A 20,303-nucleotide genomic window follows, 5' to 3' on the forward strand; every position below is an offset into this window, starting at 1 on the left:
TGTTTAAACTTTAAAGTCATACTTATGCTTAACAATATTAATTAATTAATGTATCAAAATATTATAGGTACCAGCTGGCAGCTACTAATAAGTAATAAACGCCATTTTTTCTGTAAAGTGTAAATAATTCAGTTAATAAAATGTAAATTGCTGTAACTTTTAATATTATTAAAAGTATTAATTTATAAATAGTATTAAAAATCTATTGAATTATTTATACTTAACAGATTTGCAATAGCTGATTACTTAATTTTGTTTTAAAATAAAATAAAAATTACAATATTGTTTTTTTTTTAATATTTGATTTTAGTGCAATATAATTACTAATTAATTAGGACAATTAGATATACAATCGATTTAGTACTTAAATAAAAATTAGAATAAATATTTCAATTAAGGTAACACAATGAATTGTGTACAACCCATATTATAATATAAGCATTTATTTTAAATTTCATTTCCTATTCTGAATTTATTATTAACCATATCATTTTATATTGTATTACATAAAATTAATGAATAGTTTATAGTGCACATAACAGTTAATTAAACAACAGAAACCAAGTATATAATATAGACATATAGTATTATTCATAAAAAAATTACATTATATTTATAAAAAAAATTGTATAATAGATTATCTAAGTTTTAAATAAATTATATGTCATTTCCATTTCAAAATCTCGTCGTGATTTTTGGAGCATCATTCGTTTATCAAAAGACTTTTTAATCTGAAACAGTGATCATGGTTTAGTCAATAATCAATAGATATTATATTCTATTATATCCACAATAATACATAAACTTATAAACGATAATAACAATAATATTGTTATATGTATTGATCTGTGATCACTGATCAATGATCATATATTTATACAGCCAGTATGTACGCAGACATGCAGTATAGCTTATAGCTATAATACAAATATGAAGATATTTCGTTCAAGATTTATATCGTTTTTATTTCATTAATTATGACGTATAATATTTCGAAATCTATAAATTATAATCATCATAATAATATGTACCATATGTGTATAATATTATATGGTATACATGCATCGTGCAATTTCAAACTTATTTATTTTGAAATTTAATTGTATTTATATTTAAAATGTATTTCGGTATCAGGTTTAACTACACTTTTGGTTTTATCTTAAGGGCATGAAGCCAATACGTTTTTAACTCAAAGACTTGTGAAATAATAAAATTACTAATCAAAAAAATTCGAGTATTTTGAAATGTACTTGTCTGGCATCAACAATTTGAAAAATCAAAATCCAATTTAACCCAGATCATCTGGATTGAATTACATTATTTTATCATGTATAGAATAATTTTTTATTGTTGATATGGTTTTATTTTTCCCGTATGACCTCACGAAAGAACTAGAAATTTACTGAATTTTCCACCTGAATAAATAGCTAGTTTTGAAACCCTTCATAGCTTGACAATTATGTGATTATAGTATTAGGTATAAAACTATTATACAGTATACAAAAAACAGTTAAAATATTTAACCAGTTATGTTCTACGTATTACATACAACAACACATAATATTAAAATTTAAAAGTAAATGGAAAAGTCAAGTCAATAATTTATTAATTAATTATGTTTATAAAAGATATTTTAACTGTGAATCTTATTTATTATGATTTAGGTATTGCGTAAATAATTTGTTACCAGAACATAGAGTTACATAAAGCCTAGTTAAGTACCTATTATTTTTCTTATGTTATAAAATACTTACTTCTTTATTCATAAAACAATATAATATTGACACCATTAAGCCCTGGAACGAGTGTAATATATGTGCGGAATATGACCAGAAAGCAAATAATTCAGGACTTTTCGAATGTGGTTCAGGTATTATAACTAATATAAAGTTTGTAATCCCAAGTAAAGGAACAAGAGCTATGGCTGCTTTGGATACTTTTCTAGTACACAAAACAAAATTAACATTAATATACAGAAAATAAATAAAGCATTACGACAAAATTTCGTTTTAAATGTCTTTATTCTGTCTTAGAAATTATTCTTAAGATAATTGTCATATTTTAATATTATAAAGGTAAGCAGTAAAGTCTTTATTCTATTTATATGGCTAACTGCTGTTAACTTAAATCATTAAAATTATTAGCCATAATGTAATTGTATAATATAAATTATAAGGTAAGTAATCATGTAAACTTTAATGCGTTTGGGGTAGTACCTATACTTTAAAATTATAATATATAATATTATTTTAAAAAAACCTTGTTTCTTGAAGAACTGCTTACATTTTCAAGAATAAAATTAAGTTATTTAATAATGACTTTTATTTAATGAGTACAAATTACAAATCCTTTTTATTATTCATAATTATTATTTCATACAAAACTTAATTACCTATATATATATATACTAAATATTTTGGCAAAACAGTACTATATAATGGTTCTAAATTTTCAATTGATTGTTAAGTGAACAGGTTGCTCATTTCCTGAATATTATGTGTTTAAATGATTCTTTTAATGAATTATATAGAGATATATAAAAACCTGTGCAAAATGTTGTAGACATTTAAAAATTGATAATTTGTCTAATCATATTAAAGTTAATATTAGTACCTTATGATATCCAACTCATTTGACGGTGATAACTTTGATTTAATTTTCTTCAACAGCTCTCTCAATACGATGATTAATATTATTAAATTTACCTAGTATAAAAAAGTGTAAAGTAAAATTAATTTTAATTAAGTTAATAATAAATGTTGACTAATGAGCCACTAACGACTCATTAAATTTAAACTTACTACGAGAATTATCATGCGGGGTCCTTCAAGGATCCAAAAAAAAGGCAACAAACTGTAGCCCCACCAACAGACACTAGATGATTTTTTGTAGTAAACCATTGTTACCAATAACCATACAGAAGTCATCAAAGCTGGTAAGCCCCAACCAAATAGATACATTCGAAAATTTATTGAATTTATTCTTAAGACTCTAGATTTTATTATTCTATACAGATATACTCCTTCGTTGTACATCCACATAAAACTGGCAGTTTTAGACCATTCCAATATGACTTGACTACCTTCACAAATTATTGGCTAAAAGAAACCATCACACCATTGATATAATTTTAATTAAATAATAAGTATCAATTATCAGTATATTTTTAAAACTTACCGTGTACATAATTCCAAAAAACCAATTATCATCATCATCTTTCACTAAACGGATCTGGTTATTACAGTCCACAAGACAAGTTACATTCGATAGATCTTTTTTAGTTTTGAATAAATCCAGTTTATCAATGTTTAAAATTAATTTTATGAACATTTGTAGTGATAAAGCAACAAATAAATTCATGTGTATCTTGAACCTCTGTTCCAATATACCCCTGTAGTGAGATAAAAATCGATTTTTTTTGTATATATAATTAAAGATAATATAAAACTAAACAACTATTAAAATATTCAGAAATAAATAGTTGCATTAATAAAAAAGAGTTAATTTAATACTTATTTATAAGAAATAATAATGACCTATACTCATAGTTAAGAATATTAAATTCAAGACTACATAAACGTAATTTATCGGTTATAAATAATTTATAATATTTTTTTTTTTTTTTTTTGACTTATTCCGGGCCTTGAAGGTGATATTTATAATATTAACAGCTAATATTATTTAAAGTATACTTTACAATCTTCAAAATATAATATAAATAATAAATGTTTAGTCCTTAGGTGTATCGTATTATAACTATAAATCGCGAAGAGCTGAAAGTTTACAACATTGAAAGTAAAGTGTCAAGTGAAAAACCTATTATTAGTTTTACAATGTTTGTTTTTTTAATGCGTTTTTTCGGTTAACACATTTTAGAACAGTTGAAAAGTTGATAAAGTTCCAGCACCGCCTCAATAGATTAGTAATTTAATACCAAGGGTCATAATATTATTATTATGTAGTATATAATACTGAACAGTGTTAATTATACTTCTTTAATTTTTCCAAAACTGGTCAATTTTAAAGTTTAAGATAAAAAAATCACCTAAAACATAAATTGAAAACGATGCTCATTATTATAGAAAGCCAGCAACATCATCTAGACCATTTATGAGTAAATCTTAGCCCTATTTAAAGATAATTAAATTATTGTTAAGTGACTTTTATGCTTTTAAAATTCCGCTAACCAAAGTTAATTTAAAATCTGAGTAGATGTATATGTGACAGGTATATATGACATACATATTTTGTACACCAACATATTATTTTCCAGTAACTCGACCGTGTTTTAACGAATTGAAAACATGAAACTTGTTGCTGCGTAAATAGTGTCAAATTTGTACATCATTACAGTGCAACAACTAAGGATTATATAGGTTGGTACTTTTTTTATAATGGTACACCATTTTATTATGTGGGAAGCACTCTTAGATTTCTATAAATCGAGGTTCCTAATCCTTGGTTAATAGTTACAGACACAAAATCAGAGCACAGCTCTGGGGGGGGGGGGGGGGCAAAATTTCGGACGGTCGGTCCTGCAGGAAAGTCTTTTTATTTTGTGCTCCTTTAGAAGACATATAGGTAGTAAATATATTTAATAAAAAACAAAAATAAAGCGGTAGGAGACGTCAGCAGTAGGTAGTCATATCGCAGATAAATATTAGTAATAATTTATATTAAATAAATATTAATCTGAAATCTGATAACATGTCGTTTATTATAAAATAAAATAAGAAAAAAATTATTATTTTTCTTTTGGCGGCCTCCAGTGTTTATATAAATGTATAAATTGGCCTGCCAACTACAAAAGGTTGGACTCCCCGCAGTAAGAGTATACTTGTATATATTATGGTAGTACACTGGTACCTACACCTTAGCGTGCCGATCGAAGCTCCAAAACAAATATTAGAGTGCATATAACGGCTACATATAATATTTTCTAACAACATTATAAAAGTATAAACTTTAATCAGACTGGCCGCTTTATTATTAATGATACCTATGAATATTATTATAAATATGCGTATGTATTATATTCAATTTACACTACAACGAATATGTTATTCTATAAGAAAATTATATAGCATACTTACTTGTGCCTGATGAAAATGCATAATGATATGATCAACGAAATGATTGATACAAGGCACCCAACAACTTCAATCACTCCAGTATTAAGAGCTATGTCAAGTTTTCGCTTTAAAAACAAATAAACTTTAAATAACTTGATAACAAGTAACAACCCTATTATTAAGTATTAACTACAAGTTATATGATTTTTACTTTTGTATCGTAGTCTGATCCAAGTTTTTCTAGCATTTCCGTTAGTTCTGGAGTATAACAGCTACTATAATCTGTTGGTCCAAAAAAATTTGTTACATTTTCCCAACTTCCATTTTCTGTACAGTATTTATAGGCCATCTCTAAAATCGTATGAAATGGTTTTTAGTATAATCACATAATTTAAATTAAACATTATTTATTGCTAGGTATAGAAAACGAAAAGCATTGTTAAATCAATGATTATAGCATTTATAGACATTTTGCTTATTTAAACATTTTAAGAAAAAATGTTCTAGATTTTGAATAATAATGTGGCAATTGCTTATTATATATTATATTATATTACTATTATATATTATTATAAATCAGTTATTCATTATATTCTAAAATTAAAAATAATATGATAGTAAGTAAGTACTCATTTTATCAAATCCTTGTACTTTTGGACACGGTTGGGATACATTGGTGTTGGCTTTTGCAATTGGCCAACACGTTTTCTCATCATAAAACCAATTACAGAATTTATCTGAAATAACATAAAATAAACTAAATAATCAATACTAATTAAATCTTATATTGAATAAAAAAACCTTCCCAATTTAATCTATACATATAAAATCCAAATACCACTGTAACTCAAAAACTACGCAACGTACGAACTTGAAATTTGGAATAGAGGTTCTTCTCATATTTTCACCGTGTAATAAGAAAGGATTTTCCAAAATTTTCATTTTAAAGAGGTGCTCAAACAGGGACATTGAAATTCACGATGGAAATTGGAAATTTTATTTTTATTTATTAATAATTGCCATTGGTTACAGTCTACAGTAGAAATTAGTATTTATTTATTATTGATTGCCATTGGTTATTCGGGTAGATCCGGTACAAGCTTCAAATCGAATTATTGAATATTGCCTTCCAGGGTGGCTAAGTTGCACTTACTGCAGCAAGTTACACTCAAAAGGAGTTGAACAATCATAATTTTTTTAAGAGTTACGATTTGTTACGGGAAACGAAGTGCATGGTTTCAGCTAGTTAGATAATATAATTAATAATTTTTATATAGACAATGTTGCAACTTAAAAAATGATGATAAAAAATATAAATTATCTATTATTATATGATCGAATAAATAAACAAAATTGTGAGAGAACTAATTATTAATTATAGTTTATAAAATATATACTAATGTAAACATTTATTTATTACAAATTAAGCAGTTACAAACAGTAAGAAAATGTTTTATTGTTTACTTGAAAATACATTTTTTTAAAGTTGTATTGTTTAATTATTTTTATTATATCTTGAAGTAGTTTGAATTTTACAATACTTACCATTGGAAGTAATTAAAGTATAAGATGAGTTAGAATCACACGAAGTCAGAATATTGGTTGTCATCCTATTCATTTTTGAATAATTTCTTTATTTTAATCTGTAACGAAAAAATGAATATATATATATGTATAGTTTAACTTTGTTACTATTACGTTTTATTATTGAATTTTCTGTTTCATTTAACGGATAAAACAATTTGTTAATTATTTATTTTATAATAATTTAACGTAATTCAAACATAACACTTTTAAAATAATTGTATTAATCAATATACCTATCCAAATTGTAAGAAATAAAATTTAAAAAAAAAAAAAATTAAAAAATTCTCTTCCAAAAAAAAAAGATTTTGTGAAAATCTATTCATAACTTATACAAAAATATCTTAAGAAAGCAAACGTTAAATTAAATCGATGTAAAATTATTATTAAGGGCGTTAAGTTGTTTTGAAAAATGTCAAACACCAGCACGGCGTCTTGTATAGGCATTTTAATAGCATGTATTGCGTTTTGAATAATATTAAACTGTAAATATTTTCAAAAATAGTTAACATAAATAGTTATTAATGCTTAATGTCTATTGTACTATTAGTTTTTAGGGAATGACTGTTTAAGACGTATTGTATCAACGAAATTACGTTTAAACGATACCAATATTATTTCCAAAAATTACTGTTTGAATATGAAAATTAATTGTACAACATATATTTTTTCATATTGTGTAACCTCAAACACTACATAATATATTATAAAGTTTTATGTATGCCTACACATTTATTAAAAATTTCCTAACGCGTGGTTATGGTAAATTCAACTAATCCAGATCTCTAGACCGATATTAAAAAATCTTTTTTTAATGAAATATCAGTGAGTACCCTACAAGTAGTTATTTATTTCGACAAAAAAATCTTAAAATTGGTTTCTATAATATTGCTCCACATTAGCTTACTACCTAGCAATGTAGCAATGACTAAAGACAACGACTGTTGAAACAGCAGAAGTGTGGAGTGTCAACTGACCACGAAGTTTAAATAATGTAACTACACTTATTTTAGATTTACAAAATACATTTTTACAAAATCACTGTAATAACAGATTATAACACAATAACAGGAAAGATTAAAACCTCAAAATATATTAATATGTGTAATTCACTGTAATAGTGTAATTGTTGGTGCCAACTATGGTGAAAATAAAAAAAACTTTTATCATCTAGTTACATACAATTGGATTTATAATAATATTTGATTCCCATGATTAATATACGATTTCTTTATAATACATGACAAATAACATAGTTTAATATAACCATATAGGTTACTATCTTGTACTGTAACATTATTAAATCTTCAACAAGTTTGAAGAATTTATACACTTATATATATCCAGTATACTATATTGAATTGTATGTATATTATATATTTATTGTTACATTATACATGCAGTTCGAATCGAATAAATGGTAAATTTATAGCAAACCCATGACCGTAGTCTGTAAACTTGTTTATTGTAATTTGGTAACTTTTTTTTAATCAAAATTCACGAATCCGGCGTACTCGAGGATAAGCAAGGAGCACCTGACTTTCTTTTCTCCTATTGAACTTTTTTCGAGTGCTCTTGTAGCGGATTTATATACCTTTGTTGATTTTATACGATCTTCGTCTACTCGTGATGTTTTTTGTGTTTGATGATGAGTTAGCAAATCTTTAAGAAACGTGTACACCATATTTCGCAGACCTTTTGTCTGGATTAAGTAGGTAGTTAAAGGATCAACTATTGGTTTTAATGACCAACATTTCAACTTCAATAATATAAATATTATATATCTAGTAAGAATCGAACTGTCAAAAGCTTAAATTTTATATTTTGTAATTAAAAAAAAAAAAATAATCAATAGGTACACTAATGTGAAATCGAAGAACTATAAAAATTGTGTAATTAAAAATTATTGTTTAGCAACAATTCCATACAATATATTTAAGTATATATATTTAAGTTTATATTAGGTACTTAACATAGTATCATAGTAAAGGAATTTAGTAATTATATAATGTGTTCCTATACAGATTGGTAATAGGTATATGTATTCATTAAACAATTACAGAATAATCAAAATTTAAATCATAATTTGTTTAAATCATTTGCAGGCTAATGACCTCCGCCTTTATTCTAAAAAGAAAAAAAATATTTTAAATATTTAATTTTTCAAACTGATAAGTATTTATAAAAAAGTATCTAAAAAAAAAGGTTCTTTAACTATAAATATTTAGTTATCTATAAATGTATATTTAATACCTTTATGTTAATATAATAAATACTATCAGCTTAATTATTATAATATTTTTTGAAAACTAATTAAAAATGAACAGAGCAGTTTAATTGTGATATGTTTCAATTAAATATATATTTTGTTAAATTAATAAAATAAATTTGATTTATAAATATATACCTAATAAAAGCGATTGATTAATTTTTTTTAAAAATTACATGCATATTTATCACATCATTAACTTACAAACAATAATGTGAATCCTTATACTATTCACTTAAAGTAGGTATTTATCTGGTGCTGAAACAGTCCAAAAAAAAACTTATATATTAATGTATTATTTATGGAATTAAAACCCCGATTTGTAGATATGAGTACAACGTAGACATTTTACCAAAAAATTAAAAACATATAATGCGAGTACTCGTCTCAAATATGTAATACATTTAATTTAATCAAACAACTTTAATATGTGAAACAAAATGTAGAAGTGAAATTATAAATAGGTGCTAAACGAAATAATCATTCATCAGAATTTATAAGTTCTAAAATATATACAATAAGTTAAAATGTGCTTACCTGTGACTACGGAGTACGCGAATGACTATGCCACAATAACAGTTGAATGTCCCGCGTGATTGTGAGTAAAATGCGCATATTCATCTTTCAGTTGTTTCATTGGTTGTAAACTTTTCACATAACTATGTATATACGTACCTGTTTAATTTGAATTCTATTTCGGCTATCAATAAGGGTAGAAATTAACCATATTGCAATTCTTCACAAACATTGTTTGTATTGTACCAATATGACTACCTATTAATAGTAGATATATAATTAATACGCGTAGATTAAATTCATTAACAGTTCTTATTATAAGAAATTTAATTTTTATGACATAACGACCACGATAAATACGATTGATAAAAATTATTATTGGAAAATCTTTTTTTGTTGTTTTTATTGATTTTTTATTTAAAGATCTCATACAATACTATATTGTTTAAATAAATTGTTAGGTAACTATTTTACCATACATTTTTAACCATACAAGCAATTAACACAGTAGGTACACACATATATGAACAATTGGTTTTTCGCTATGTAAAAAGTAAAAACGGACTATAGAATACATCATATTTGTTGACTTATCGTATAGAAAAAAATATAACTTCATTACAAATTACAATACATGTTATTTTATATAAAAATGTGTTTTCAAATTTTAATAGAACTTATTAATTATTGAGTGTAAAAATATGTTTAACTTTTAACATGTATATATTTTATAATATACAACATAGAAATTTGTAATTCCTATGATTTACATGATAATAATTCAATAACAAAAACTCTTAAGAGTTAAGTTTTTATTATTAAAAAAGGTGGACATAATACACCTGAACCCAAAAGTTGGTTACTCTTCTCTCGTCGCTCACCCCAGCTCTGGATAGTCATAGAGTGTATTATTCTTTATTATAAATATTAAATGCATTAAATTTGTACCGAACATATTCTAGAGAAACTATTAAGAAAATTAAAAAATGATATCTATTTTAATTTATATGTTATAATAATACTATTATTATTTTTAACTATATACCACAATTAACAGGTGTGTTACATATATAACTATATGTAACATTAATCATATTGAAGACATAAAAAAAAAGTTTCGAGAATATGTTTTACCAGACGATTTAGTTCTTAAATTTTCGAATATTTTTTGATAAATGAGTGTCAAATGTATCTATAGTTAGTAATGTAGTATATACTTACGAAAAAACGTGTGATATAATACCTAAATGTGATGACAATTATTTTAAACATACATTTTTATGATTTTTTTTTTCATAGGTAGGTACTTATGAAAATATAAATTATAAGCCCCTGCAGAGACCACATAATTTTTAGCGAAATAAATGTATTAAGGACTCGGAGACACGATATACCTAAGCTTAAAAAAACGTATATCCATGCGATAGGTATAATATCAAAAAAGATTAACGAGCATTTGAACTTGTAAATACGGCAGTAAAGGGTACTGTTGATACAAATCACGATGATTTAAAGATGTTATAAATTTGTTTTTTACATAATATATCATCTCGATGCGGATTTCAATTCGAGATAATACAATTTTTAGCTGATTATTCACTGTGGTCAATGTGAGAATACAAATCAAAATGAAAATCGTATTTAATACGAAAACATTTTATGAATCCACCGCAGCTTAAATATTTTTTGTTATTATTTTTTGCAGTTATTGCCGCTTTATTTCTGTATCTGTTATTTTTTTCCCCTCATATCTCACATATTATTAATTTTAATTTTTAAGTAAAACATCGATCCGTTGGTCAAACCATTTGTATTCATAGATCCTTGCTGAAATGCACTTTCTTAATTTAAAAATATTTGTAATGGGTGGAAGGTATGTTAAGAATTAAGAAGGAATCAAATGTTATATAGAATATTATGATACCATCTAGTATCAACTTACTGCAAGTTTACCAATGAGCAATCGCCAGCCGCCCATTGTTTAGTATTATTAGAGTAAAAATTAATGTATACCTCATCATTAGATTAAGTCTTCTAGTGCTGGTAAATGATAGCGAAAAACAATAATTTTAATGGTCAATAGAGTAAATTCTTATATAGATTTGATATTTATATACCGAATTAAATTACAATGATAGAGATATTGATGCTTTTCGTGAAGTATTATATAACAATAAATAATAATATAGTGTACGATGTTGGTTATAAATTATAATTAGGGTTGGAATTTAATACCCCGAATAATCACAAAAATGCAAAAATGACTTAAAAATCTTAAAATATATACCTACTTTTAAAATGTGTTTACAAATGTATTTCTTATAGTTAGAAAAATGATATAGTGAAAACGTGTTGTACAAACTCTAAGTATGTGCAGACATTTTAAATGGGTTGGATGTATCGAAGAAAAAGGTCCCTGTAAGGGCTGCTTCTCGCATTAACATATTATCGAGAGTGGTGGCTGATCTACCAGCGGGGGGATTTATCCTTCAACGCCCGACGCCCCCCTTAGTACAAACCTGTGTACAAAAATGCTATCTTTTCATAAGACACTTTAAAATACTACTAAGATACTGAAATGGAAGTATTGTTATAGCCTCTTTAATAATTTTTAGATATGAAAACGGTGGTAGATATCTAACACGTTCGACACTATCAGACCACTTTATAGTTTATACCTTTAAAAAATAGTGAGTTTTAATTACAATAACATATTTTTTACTACAACTTACGTTCACTTCAAGAATAAATTATGAAAAATGTTCTAAAAACTTGGAAACTGCAAAATAACAAAATCGGGTAAGTGGATGTCTGCTGTACAGCAGGTAAAAAGTGGGTCACTGTAATTTATGGTGTTAGATTTGGATTAAACTATATAAAATCATTGTATAGGTACGAAAAACGATTCTGAGCGACCGCGACGGTAGTTTATCAGCCTATAATATTACTAAATATCTTTGACAACATTATTGTGTTTTAAGTAATTTATTTTACTATTCAGCATTAGTAGGTAAATTCATTTTTGCAAAAAAAAATTACATTTGAAAATATCGTTGTGTATATGCAAAATAATAATATACTCTAAAAGTTTCACATACCCGAATAGTATTTTTATTTTATTGTTATTTTTATATTCATGGTACAGCATCAACTACTAGGTTATTAGCTTGCAACAAAAATCATTGTTTTTAGATTTAATATGTAATTTCTTCCAAATTTTAATTTAAAATGTCTGTAAAAAAAACTGTGCATATATTTTTTAGATTTTTTGGTTACAGTATGAACTATTTATGAGAATCTTCGTTTTAAATTTTCAATTCTTAACTATAAAAATCAGGTAAGTGGATGTCGCTCTGCTGCACAGTAGATTACTTGTGGGTCATTGTATAATGGTTGTATTAGACTTGAATTCAATGATATAATATCATTGTATAAGAAATACGATTCTGAGCGGAGACGGTTTGTCAGTCCAGATATTTTATATTTTGTTATTATTTATTTTATCATGTAAGTTGAATTAATATTAAAATATTATAATTTTTTGTTCGTTTCTATGGTGATAAACAAAGCGTTAGAAATTAAAATCCCATTTTTAGCGTTTTTTCGTAATTTTCCGGTGGTTTTTCCCGTGGCCTTAAATAACTATTGAGAAAATCGAAAAATGACCTCTCTAAAGTACCATCGTGATCCAATTTGCTAAAAGATAAGGTACTATATGTTGAAATCAAAACACCCCTTCTGGAAGAAATTTTGTATACAGAATATAAAAAGAAGAAAAAAAAACACCATTGTATAAACAATAGCTTCCTCGCTCCGCTCAGAATCTAAAATTGGACATTTTATAATTTTTTTAATTACAAAAATTGATAATTTTCGAGAATTTGATAAATTTTGTCAAAGTTTGAACTTCAAATACTTATAAAAAAAATCGTGATTGTGCAAAAATGGATCTTTCATTATTTATCAATTGCCATTATAACAACTTATATGGAACCTCGTATTACATTTTCAAGCTTTTTGACTCAACAAATAATACTTAATTGATATTTATAGAATAAAAACTAAAACAATTTAAAATTTAAAATGTCTATAAATAATGTAAATCCAGTCGAAATATTTTGAAAATTTCATCATGTATAGAAAACTATAAAATAAACATTTAATGAAAATTATCAAGTACCTACATACGGTTATTAGTTTTTGAATAACCACAAAATAAGAAAATCGTTGTATGAGAGTTCGTTAATTTACAAGTGAATATCCAATGTCTAGCTTCAAAAGCTCGTAAAAAAATAATTTGACTTTTCGGTGAACTTTTTTTTTTTTTTGTAGGTAAACTTAAGGGAAGTCATATTACATTAAAATTTCAAGGCTTCTGTGAAAATTTTTTATGAATTTCTAACTCGAAATAATTTGCAAATTTTTGTGATTTTGATGAATTTTGTCAACATTTTAACTTCAGACACTCATAAAAAAGAATTGTGGATTTACGCTCAACTATTTTTTTAATTTTCACTAACATAAACTTGTTATGATGAAAGTTATATCTTCTATTACATTATCAATTTTTTCAAAAACTTCTTTTGCGTAAAAATCTTAGTTTTTCTTTAATTTTTGGTTTGTTTTTCCTGACGCTTTTGAAAACTATTGGGAATTTGATTTTACAATATTTTTTTTTTATTTTTTTTTCGTGTCTGTCATCATCTTTTAGGACAGTACAAATGATTGGATTTTCTTCAACAGTATCTTTTCTGATAGGAAAGTGAATCTAGTTGGTACTTTGGGGGGTCAAAAGTAACATTTTTCCAATAGTTTTCAAAAGCACCGTGAAAAACAAAAGAAAAATTAAGAAAAAACGGGAATTTTTACGCAAAATCTGTTTTCGAGAAAATCGATTTTGGTTTTTGGTGTAACATTAAAACGAATGACTATAGATACATGACATTTTCACTGGTTGTTTATATTTCCATTTTCTATACGTGATAAAATTTTCAAAATATTTTGATTTGTTTTGAGCTGTTTACGGACAATTCCAGTTTACAATTTAATTAGTTTTTTTTCTATGAATGTCAATAAAACTTTATTTGTTGAGTAAAAATACTTGAAAATTTAATACAAGGCTCCTACAATATTATTACAATAACATTTGAAAAATATTAAAAATCCTTAGTCACATTTTTTTTTTATTAGCATTTAAAGTTTAAAAATTGACAAAATATGGAAAAATCACGAAAATTACCTAATTATTTTGAGTTTATAATTCGTAAAACTTTTTCTTTTTAGAACTAAGATTTTAAAATGTAATACAAGATTTCTTATAGGATAATCTACCTTTATCAAAAATAAAATGTCTATAAGAAACTCAAATGCTTAAAAATTGATTAAAAAATCATAGATCATCAAAACGAACCAACAAAACGAAGTAATGCGTAAGTATTTGAAGTATTCGAGACTCGAGTATTTCACTACAGAGTTGGGACAAATCTATCAAAAGTTTTGCACAATCTATTGATATGGAATTCATTGCTTCTTATAATAAAAACCTTGATCTGTTGGTAAAAATGAGATAATTGAACTAACAAATGCTTTAAAGAAAAGTTTCCTCTTACGTTTGGATAATTTGTCAGTAAAACTTATAAAAAATATAACGCTGTTTATATCAAGTCCTTTCGTTTATAATATACATAATATAAGTTCAAAAGAAGGAATATTTCCCCCGCAGTTTTAAATAACTATTATAAAACCACTTTTTTTAAATAAAGACACAGCAATTTTAAGTAGGTAATATTATAGACCAATATCGACGATTTGCAATTTCACTAAGATACTAGAACAAATTGTTAAATCAATATTAATAATGATCTTATTAGAAAATAATAAACTTCTTTCATAAAATCAATATGGGATTAGACCGGTACTAAAAACAATAGATATTTTGTACAGTGTATCTAAATATATTAACGATGCACTTAACAATAGTAATAAAATAACAACTGTAGTTTGTTTAGATTTTTCTAAAGCTTTTGATATCGTGACCAGGGATCGGAAATAGGTACCTACCTGTGGTCCGAATCCGGACTGTGCAGACTGCAGGGGAAATAAATAGTCCACCGAAAATATTTTACTTTAATGCTGATTTCTTTTTTTATTATTTGTCTCTGGTAATCCCGGAAAAACTTAATAAAAAAAAAATTTTCCTGACAGGAATTTTTTTCTTTAATCATACGGATCTCATTAGAAACTAATTCTGTTTTCTTTAGATAATACACGAAATTCAGTAGATACATATCAAAGCGTATTCTGAATTACATCAATTTATACAATAAATATACTTTTTCGTAATGGAATAATACCCAGTTCCCAGGCTTGAAAAGTTAGTAACTTGAAAAGATTATTAATTATATGATTTTGTAACCAAGGGCATGCATTAATGCACTATGATAATAATTATAAGACAAAATATTATTAGATATTATTTAATTTTTATCAGTGTTGGGTAAATTACTATTAAAAAGTAATGAAATTACGTTACTCGTTACTTCAAATATTTTTATTTAAATTACATTTTCGGGGCCGGAGTGGCGCAGTGGTCACACAGTTGACTTACGACTCACACAGTCATCGGTTCGATTCATAGCAAAGTGCAAAAAATGTGTGTGATTCTACGCAGTCACCATTTTCCCGTGCTGTCGTCCGATTGCGTCATCCGGTTTCCAACTAGGTCCCACTCCACTGGGAGTGAAGACCGCACATGTCTCCTCTTGGAGAAGGGGGGTAGTATCATGCATATAGTGATATATACATAGATAAATAGATCACATGATCTCCCTACTACCCACTTGTGATAAGCATTGACAAAGACCTTGAGGTCGTTTCAATGAACAAATATAAAAAAAAAAAAAAAAAAAAAATTACATTTACGTTACCTAAAATTATTTTTATCACGTTACATTACTTTTTCATTAATAAAGTAATGCGTTACAAATAACGTAATAATAACCTCGTGATAATAGACCTATCATGTACAAATGTACAATCATCTCACCTATATGGCTATAGAGTCTTAAGTCATAAATCATAATTAATTTTAATTACATTTTATTTTTAAACTGAACTCTTTTTTTTCTGCTAATAAAGTGATAACATTTATTCCTGGAATATTATGCATTTCTGAGTTGTTTTATTGTTAAAACCACTATGAACAAAATTAAAGAGAACAATATGGCTCCACTATAGGCTCCACGTAGTAATTTTTTTGTATTCCAAATTTAAGGCTCACTATAACGTTAAGAAGTATCGAATTTTCAACATTTTAAAATGACTATAACTTTTCATAAAATTAAGTTTGTGAAAAAAAAGCTACGTAGGGTCCTCAACAACAATGTTATCTTTAATTTTAATAATAGGTGTTATTGTCCTAAAACCTTTCTGGAGTGTTTGAAATCTAAACGAGGATGTTTTTGATACCAAAAACGCCGGTACTACGTCCTCATAACTTACTATTAAGGGAATCGAAAATAAATATAATGGATTTTTAATTTTTCTGGAATATCATCAAATCGGCTTGTTTTTAAGATACGTTCAAAACTATTATTTTAATAACGTGGAAAATAAAGCGTTAGCGCATTACTTCATAGAAATTACTTTTAAAAAGTAATTTTGTTACAATCGCGTTACTCAAAGTAAAATGTAATGAAATTACAGCTGCGTTATTGAAAAAGTAATTGCATTACAGTAATTTGTAATTTACCTACGTTACGTATACCCAACACTGTAGGTATATTTATAAAACAATAATTCAAGTACAAATACAAAATATAATTTTTTTTTTCATAAAAACTATGATATTTTTAAATTATCATCATCTAATTTAATTTTCCTACAACAAATTAAATTAAACTAATTTGAGGTGTTTATCAATTTATTTATATCCGATAAGATAAATGACCCGATTATGAAGATATGATTGTTATTAACACGTAGGCCTTAGGTATGTGGTAATTAAAATGTAGAATGATATAAATCCTATACGGTAATAAACCTAAACGCTTTCGTAAATAAACAAATTTAATTATTTCTTTTATCGAGTTACATGACCATATAATGACGATATCGACACCACCAACCTACTGGTTACAAAAATATCCACATTAATTGCTCATATTTGCTCATTTCTTTGTGGTAATAGCACTTGAAATTTTAAAGCCTTATTTACGCAATATTTAAAAAAATTACACTTACACAGTTTGTTTTTATATTATAATGTCTTTAATTCCACAAATTATACGTAATCAAATCCATGAATATGTGTGCAGTGTGGAAGAAACATTTTTAAATGTATGTGTGTATGTTTTAATATTTAAGTATTAAAAATATTATAATAAACAAATAAAAGTATTTTTTATTTTTTTTATATACCTATTTAATTATAATTTAGAACATTAAACTGTTAACCTGTTATGGGTACAATTATATACTCATATATTAAATAATAATAAAACAAAATGAGCATAGGTACGTCTAATATATTATAATTATTTTGGGCTTATTAAAAATATAGTTTAGGTGTTTTTTTTTAGTGCATTTTTATAGTTTTATAGAGCTACAAAATCCGATCTCTAATGTTTACCTTTCAAACAATTAGGTAGGTAGGTACTCTATTTATATGCGTCAACGTGGTCTACTGGCTAAAAAGTAAACCAAGAGTAAACCGAGATAGAAATTGTTTTTTGAATATGATACTTATTCAATGATTAGGTATTGCTTTCAAAAGTATAATAACAATTAGAAATTTATATTTATTATGAGATGTGCAATGTAGTATGGTTGCACTAATGTATTATATATCTATCAGCTTTAACAAGCACTGTAAAATACTAGAATGTAATTATTGTTTATTCGTATTATATTATTTGTATCTATTATTAATGTGATTATATAATTTGTTATAACTCTATTTTTTCAATAGTACCTTTGGCTTAAACTTAGTAAGATGATTCTTTGATTTTTGTATGATTAAAAATGTGATGTTTCCATATTTATTGAAAATTTGAATAAAGGTATTATAAATTAAACATTCAATTTAGTTACTTCAAAAAAAGACAAATTTTTAAATTCCACAATAAGTATTATTTTGATTTTTAAAAACCTATACTCATAAAGTTATACATAATACATCATAATACATATGTAAATTTTAAACAAAATTTAGTATATTGACGGTTTAAAATCCTACAAATAATGTATATAATAGATATTAGTACTAAATCAATAAAAGTCCTCACTCAAATTTTCAAAAAATATTAAAAATAAAATCTATAATGAATATCAATAGAATAAATTGGTCCACATAATATATAAAAGTATAGTTTACAAAAATCAAATGGAAATAAAATAGTTAAGAAAAAAAGTTTTGATGTAGGTATAATATGAAAATGATATAATAATTATATAATGAGAAAATTATTATAATATTTGTTACCTGAACTGCAATTTAAATTTGAAAGGAAAAGCCATTGAATGCCTTATGGTAGCTATAATTAATATTTACGCAGCTTCATACTCAAACATAGCAAAAAGTAGCCAAAAACAATAAAAATTATGTATTAGTAATAAATAATAATTATATACTCAAAATGTAAACGATCATCAAATTTAAATGATATTATTACGTCCAAAAAATATTTTATTAATTTCTTCGAATAAAAATAAATAATTTGAGCAATAGTTTAGTTACATATTATTATATTAAACAAAATTGGATTATGCAAAACTGACTATTATTCATACTATTAAAAGCATTGGCGAACAGACAATGGATGCTGTGATGCGATCGCATCCTGCCCCCGACCTCTTCGGGTCCCAACATTTTGACATTTGTGTTGACATCACGATTTTAAAATTAATCTGATATAAATTATATCACATGATTAATTTAGGTACCATCACACAAAAATATATAAAACGAAATTGTACTATTCCCTAATAATATCAAATCAGTAATACATAACATGATGTTTATTATTGTGTTATAGGTAGCAAATTGATTAGTTTTGTTTTTTTTTTTATACAATTGATCGACGATCGACCATAGGTAGGTATAGTAAATGTCGAAACATATAGAAGTATTTAAAAAGCAAATATATAGGTAAGTAGTATAATGCTGTGGTGGTTTTGATATTAGAAATGGTATTGAGAAGCGAGAATTTGTCACGATATACCTAAGTCTGAACACATTTTACTGATTTATTTTATTCTTGATAGCCCGTTCAATCGACTTTCGAGCTCCGAAAATCCCAGTCCACCGACTTCCTAATAATTTGTTCTATAATTGTTAATAAAAGGCATCTATTTTAGCATTTTATGATAACTACGACCTGCAGATAAGATTTATAATTCAGGCGTGTTAAACGCAACTTTTACGAAGTCGGGAGTAGACATTTCAGAGACAGTTTAAGAAATAATTATGTGACTATGTAGCCTGAGGTTAATTAATCTATATAAAATATACGGCCATGACGACTTGTCAGTATATAAATAGTTAATTACTAACAGCGCACACTGTGTGCAATATTATATAATAATTAATAATATACGTGTTTATTACGAAGTCTGATAAGATCCTATGTGATCGGTATATACACGTAGAGTTATATTTTATCACTATATTATGAACAGTGTGTATTTTATTAGTTAAATTGGTGTGTTTTTTTTCAAATTTATTTTACATAATTTTCAGTCATTAAAAAACGTCCTTTTTTCTATTATTCATTTTTACAATTTAATATCCTTTTTTTATTTTTTTAAACGACAACATACATTTTTAATTTCATAATATCCAAAGCATATTATTTTTCTCACCA

The 20,303-nt window shown here is 25.6% G+C and overlaps 1 protein-coding gene across 1 annotated transcript; it reads right to left on the reverse strand.

The window, feature by feature from the left end:
- Nucleotides 1-364: 364 nt before the first annotated feature.
- Nucleotides 365-9,673, reverse strand: LOC100570456 (PDF receptor). Its single transcript, XM_016804297.2, has 11 exons — nucleotides 9,463-9,673; nucleotides 9,130-9,183; nucleotides 6,618-6,715; nucleotides 5,702-5,809; nucleotides 5,284-5,423; nucleotides 5,094-5,197; nucleotides 3,178-3,391; nucleotides 2,802-3,098; nucleotides 2,614-2,705; nucleotides 1,755-1,941; nucleotides 365-731 (listed from the first exon to the last, which is right to left on the reverse strand). The coding sequence occupies exons 3-11, from the start codon at nucleotides 6,688-6,690 to the stop codon at nucleotides 642-644; spliced, it is 1,305 nt and encodes a 434-aa protein (XP_016659786.1). The 5' UTR covers nucleotides 6,691-6,715; nucleotides 9,130-9,183; nucleotides 9,463-9,673; the 3' UTR covers nucleotides 365-641.
- Between the last annotated feature and the right edge of the window lie 10,630 nt (nucleotides 9,674-20,303).

This window comes from Acyrthosiphon pisum, chromosome A2, assembly GCF_005508785.2.
Source record: "Acyrthosiphon pisum isolate AL4f chromosome A2, pea_aphid_22Mar2018_4r6ur, whole genome shotgun sequence".
Classification (NCBI taxonomy): Eukaryota; Metazoa; Arthropoda; class Insecta; order Hemiptera; family Aphididae; genus Acyrthosiphon; species Acyrthosiphon pisum.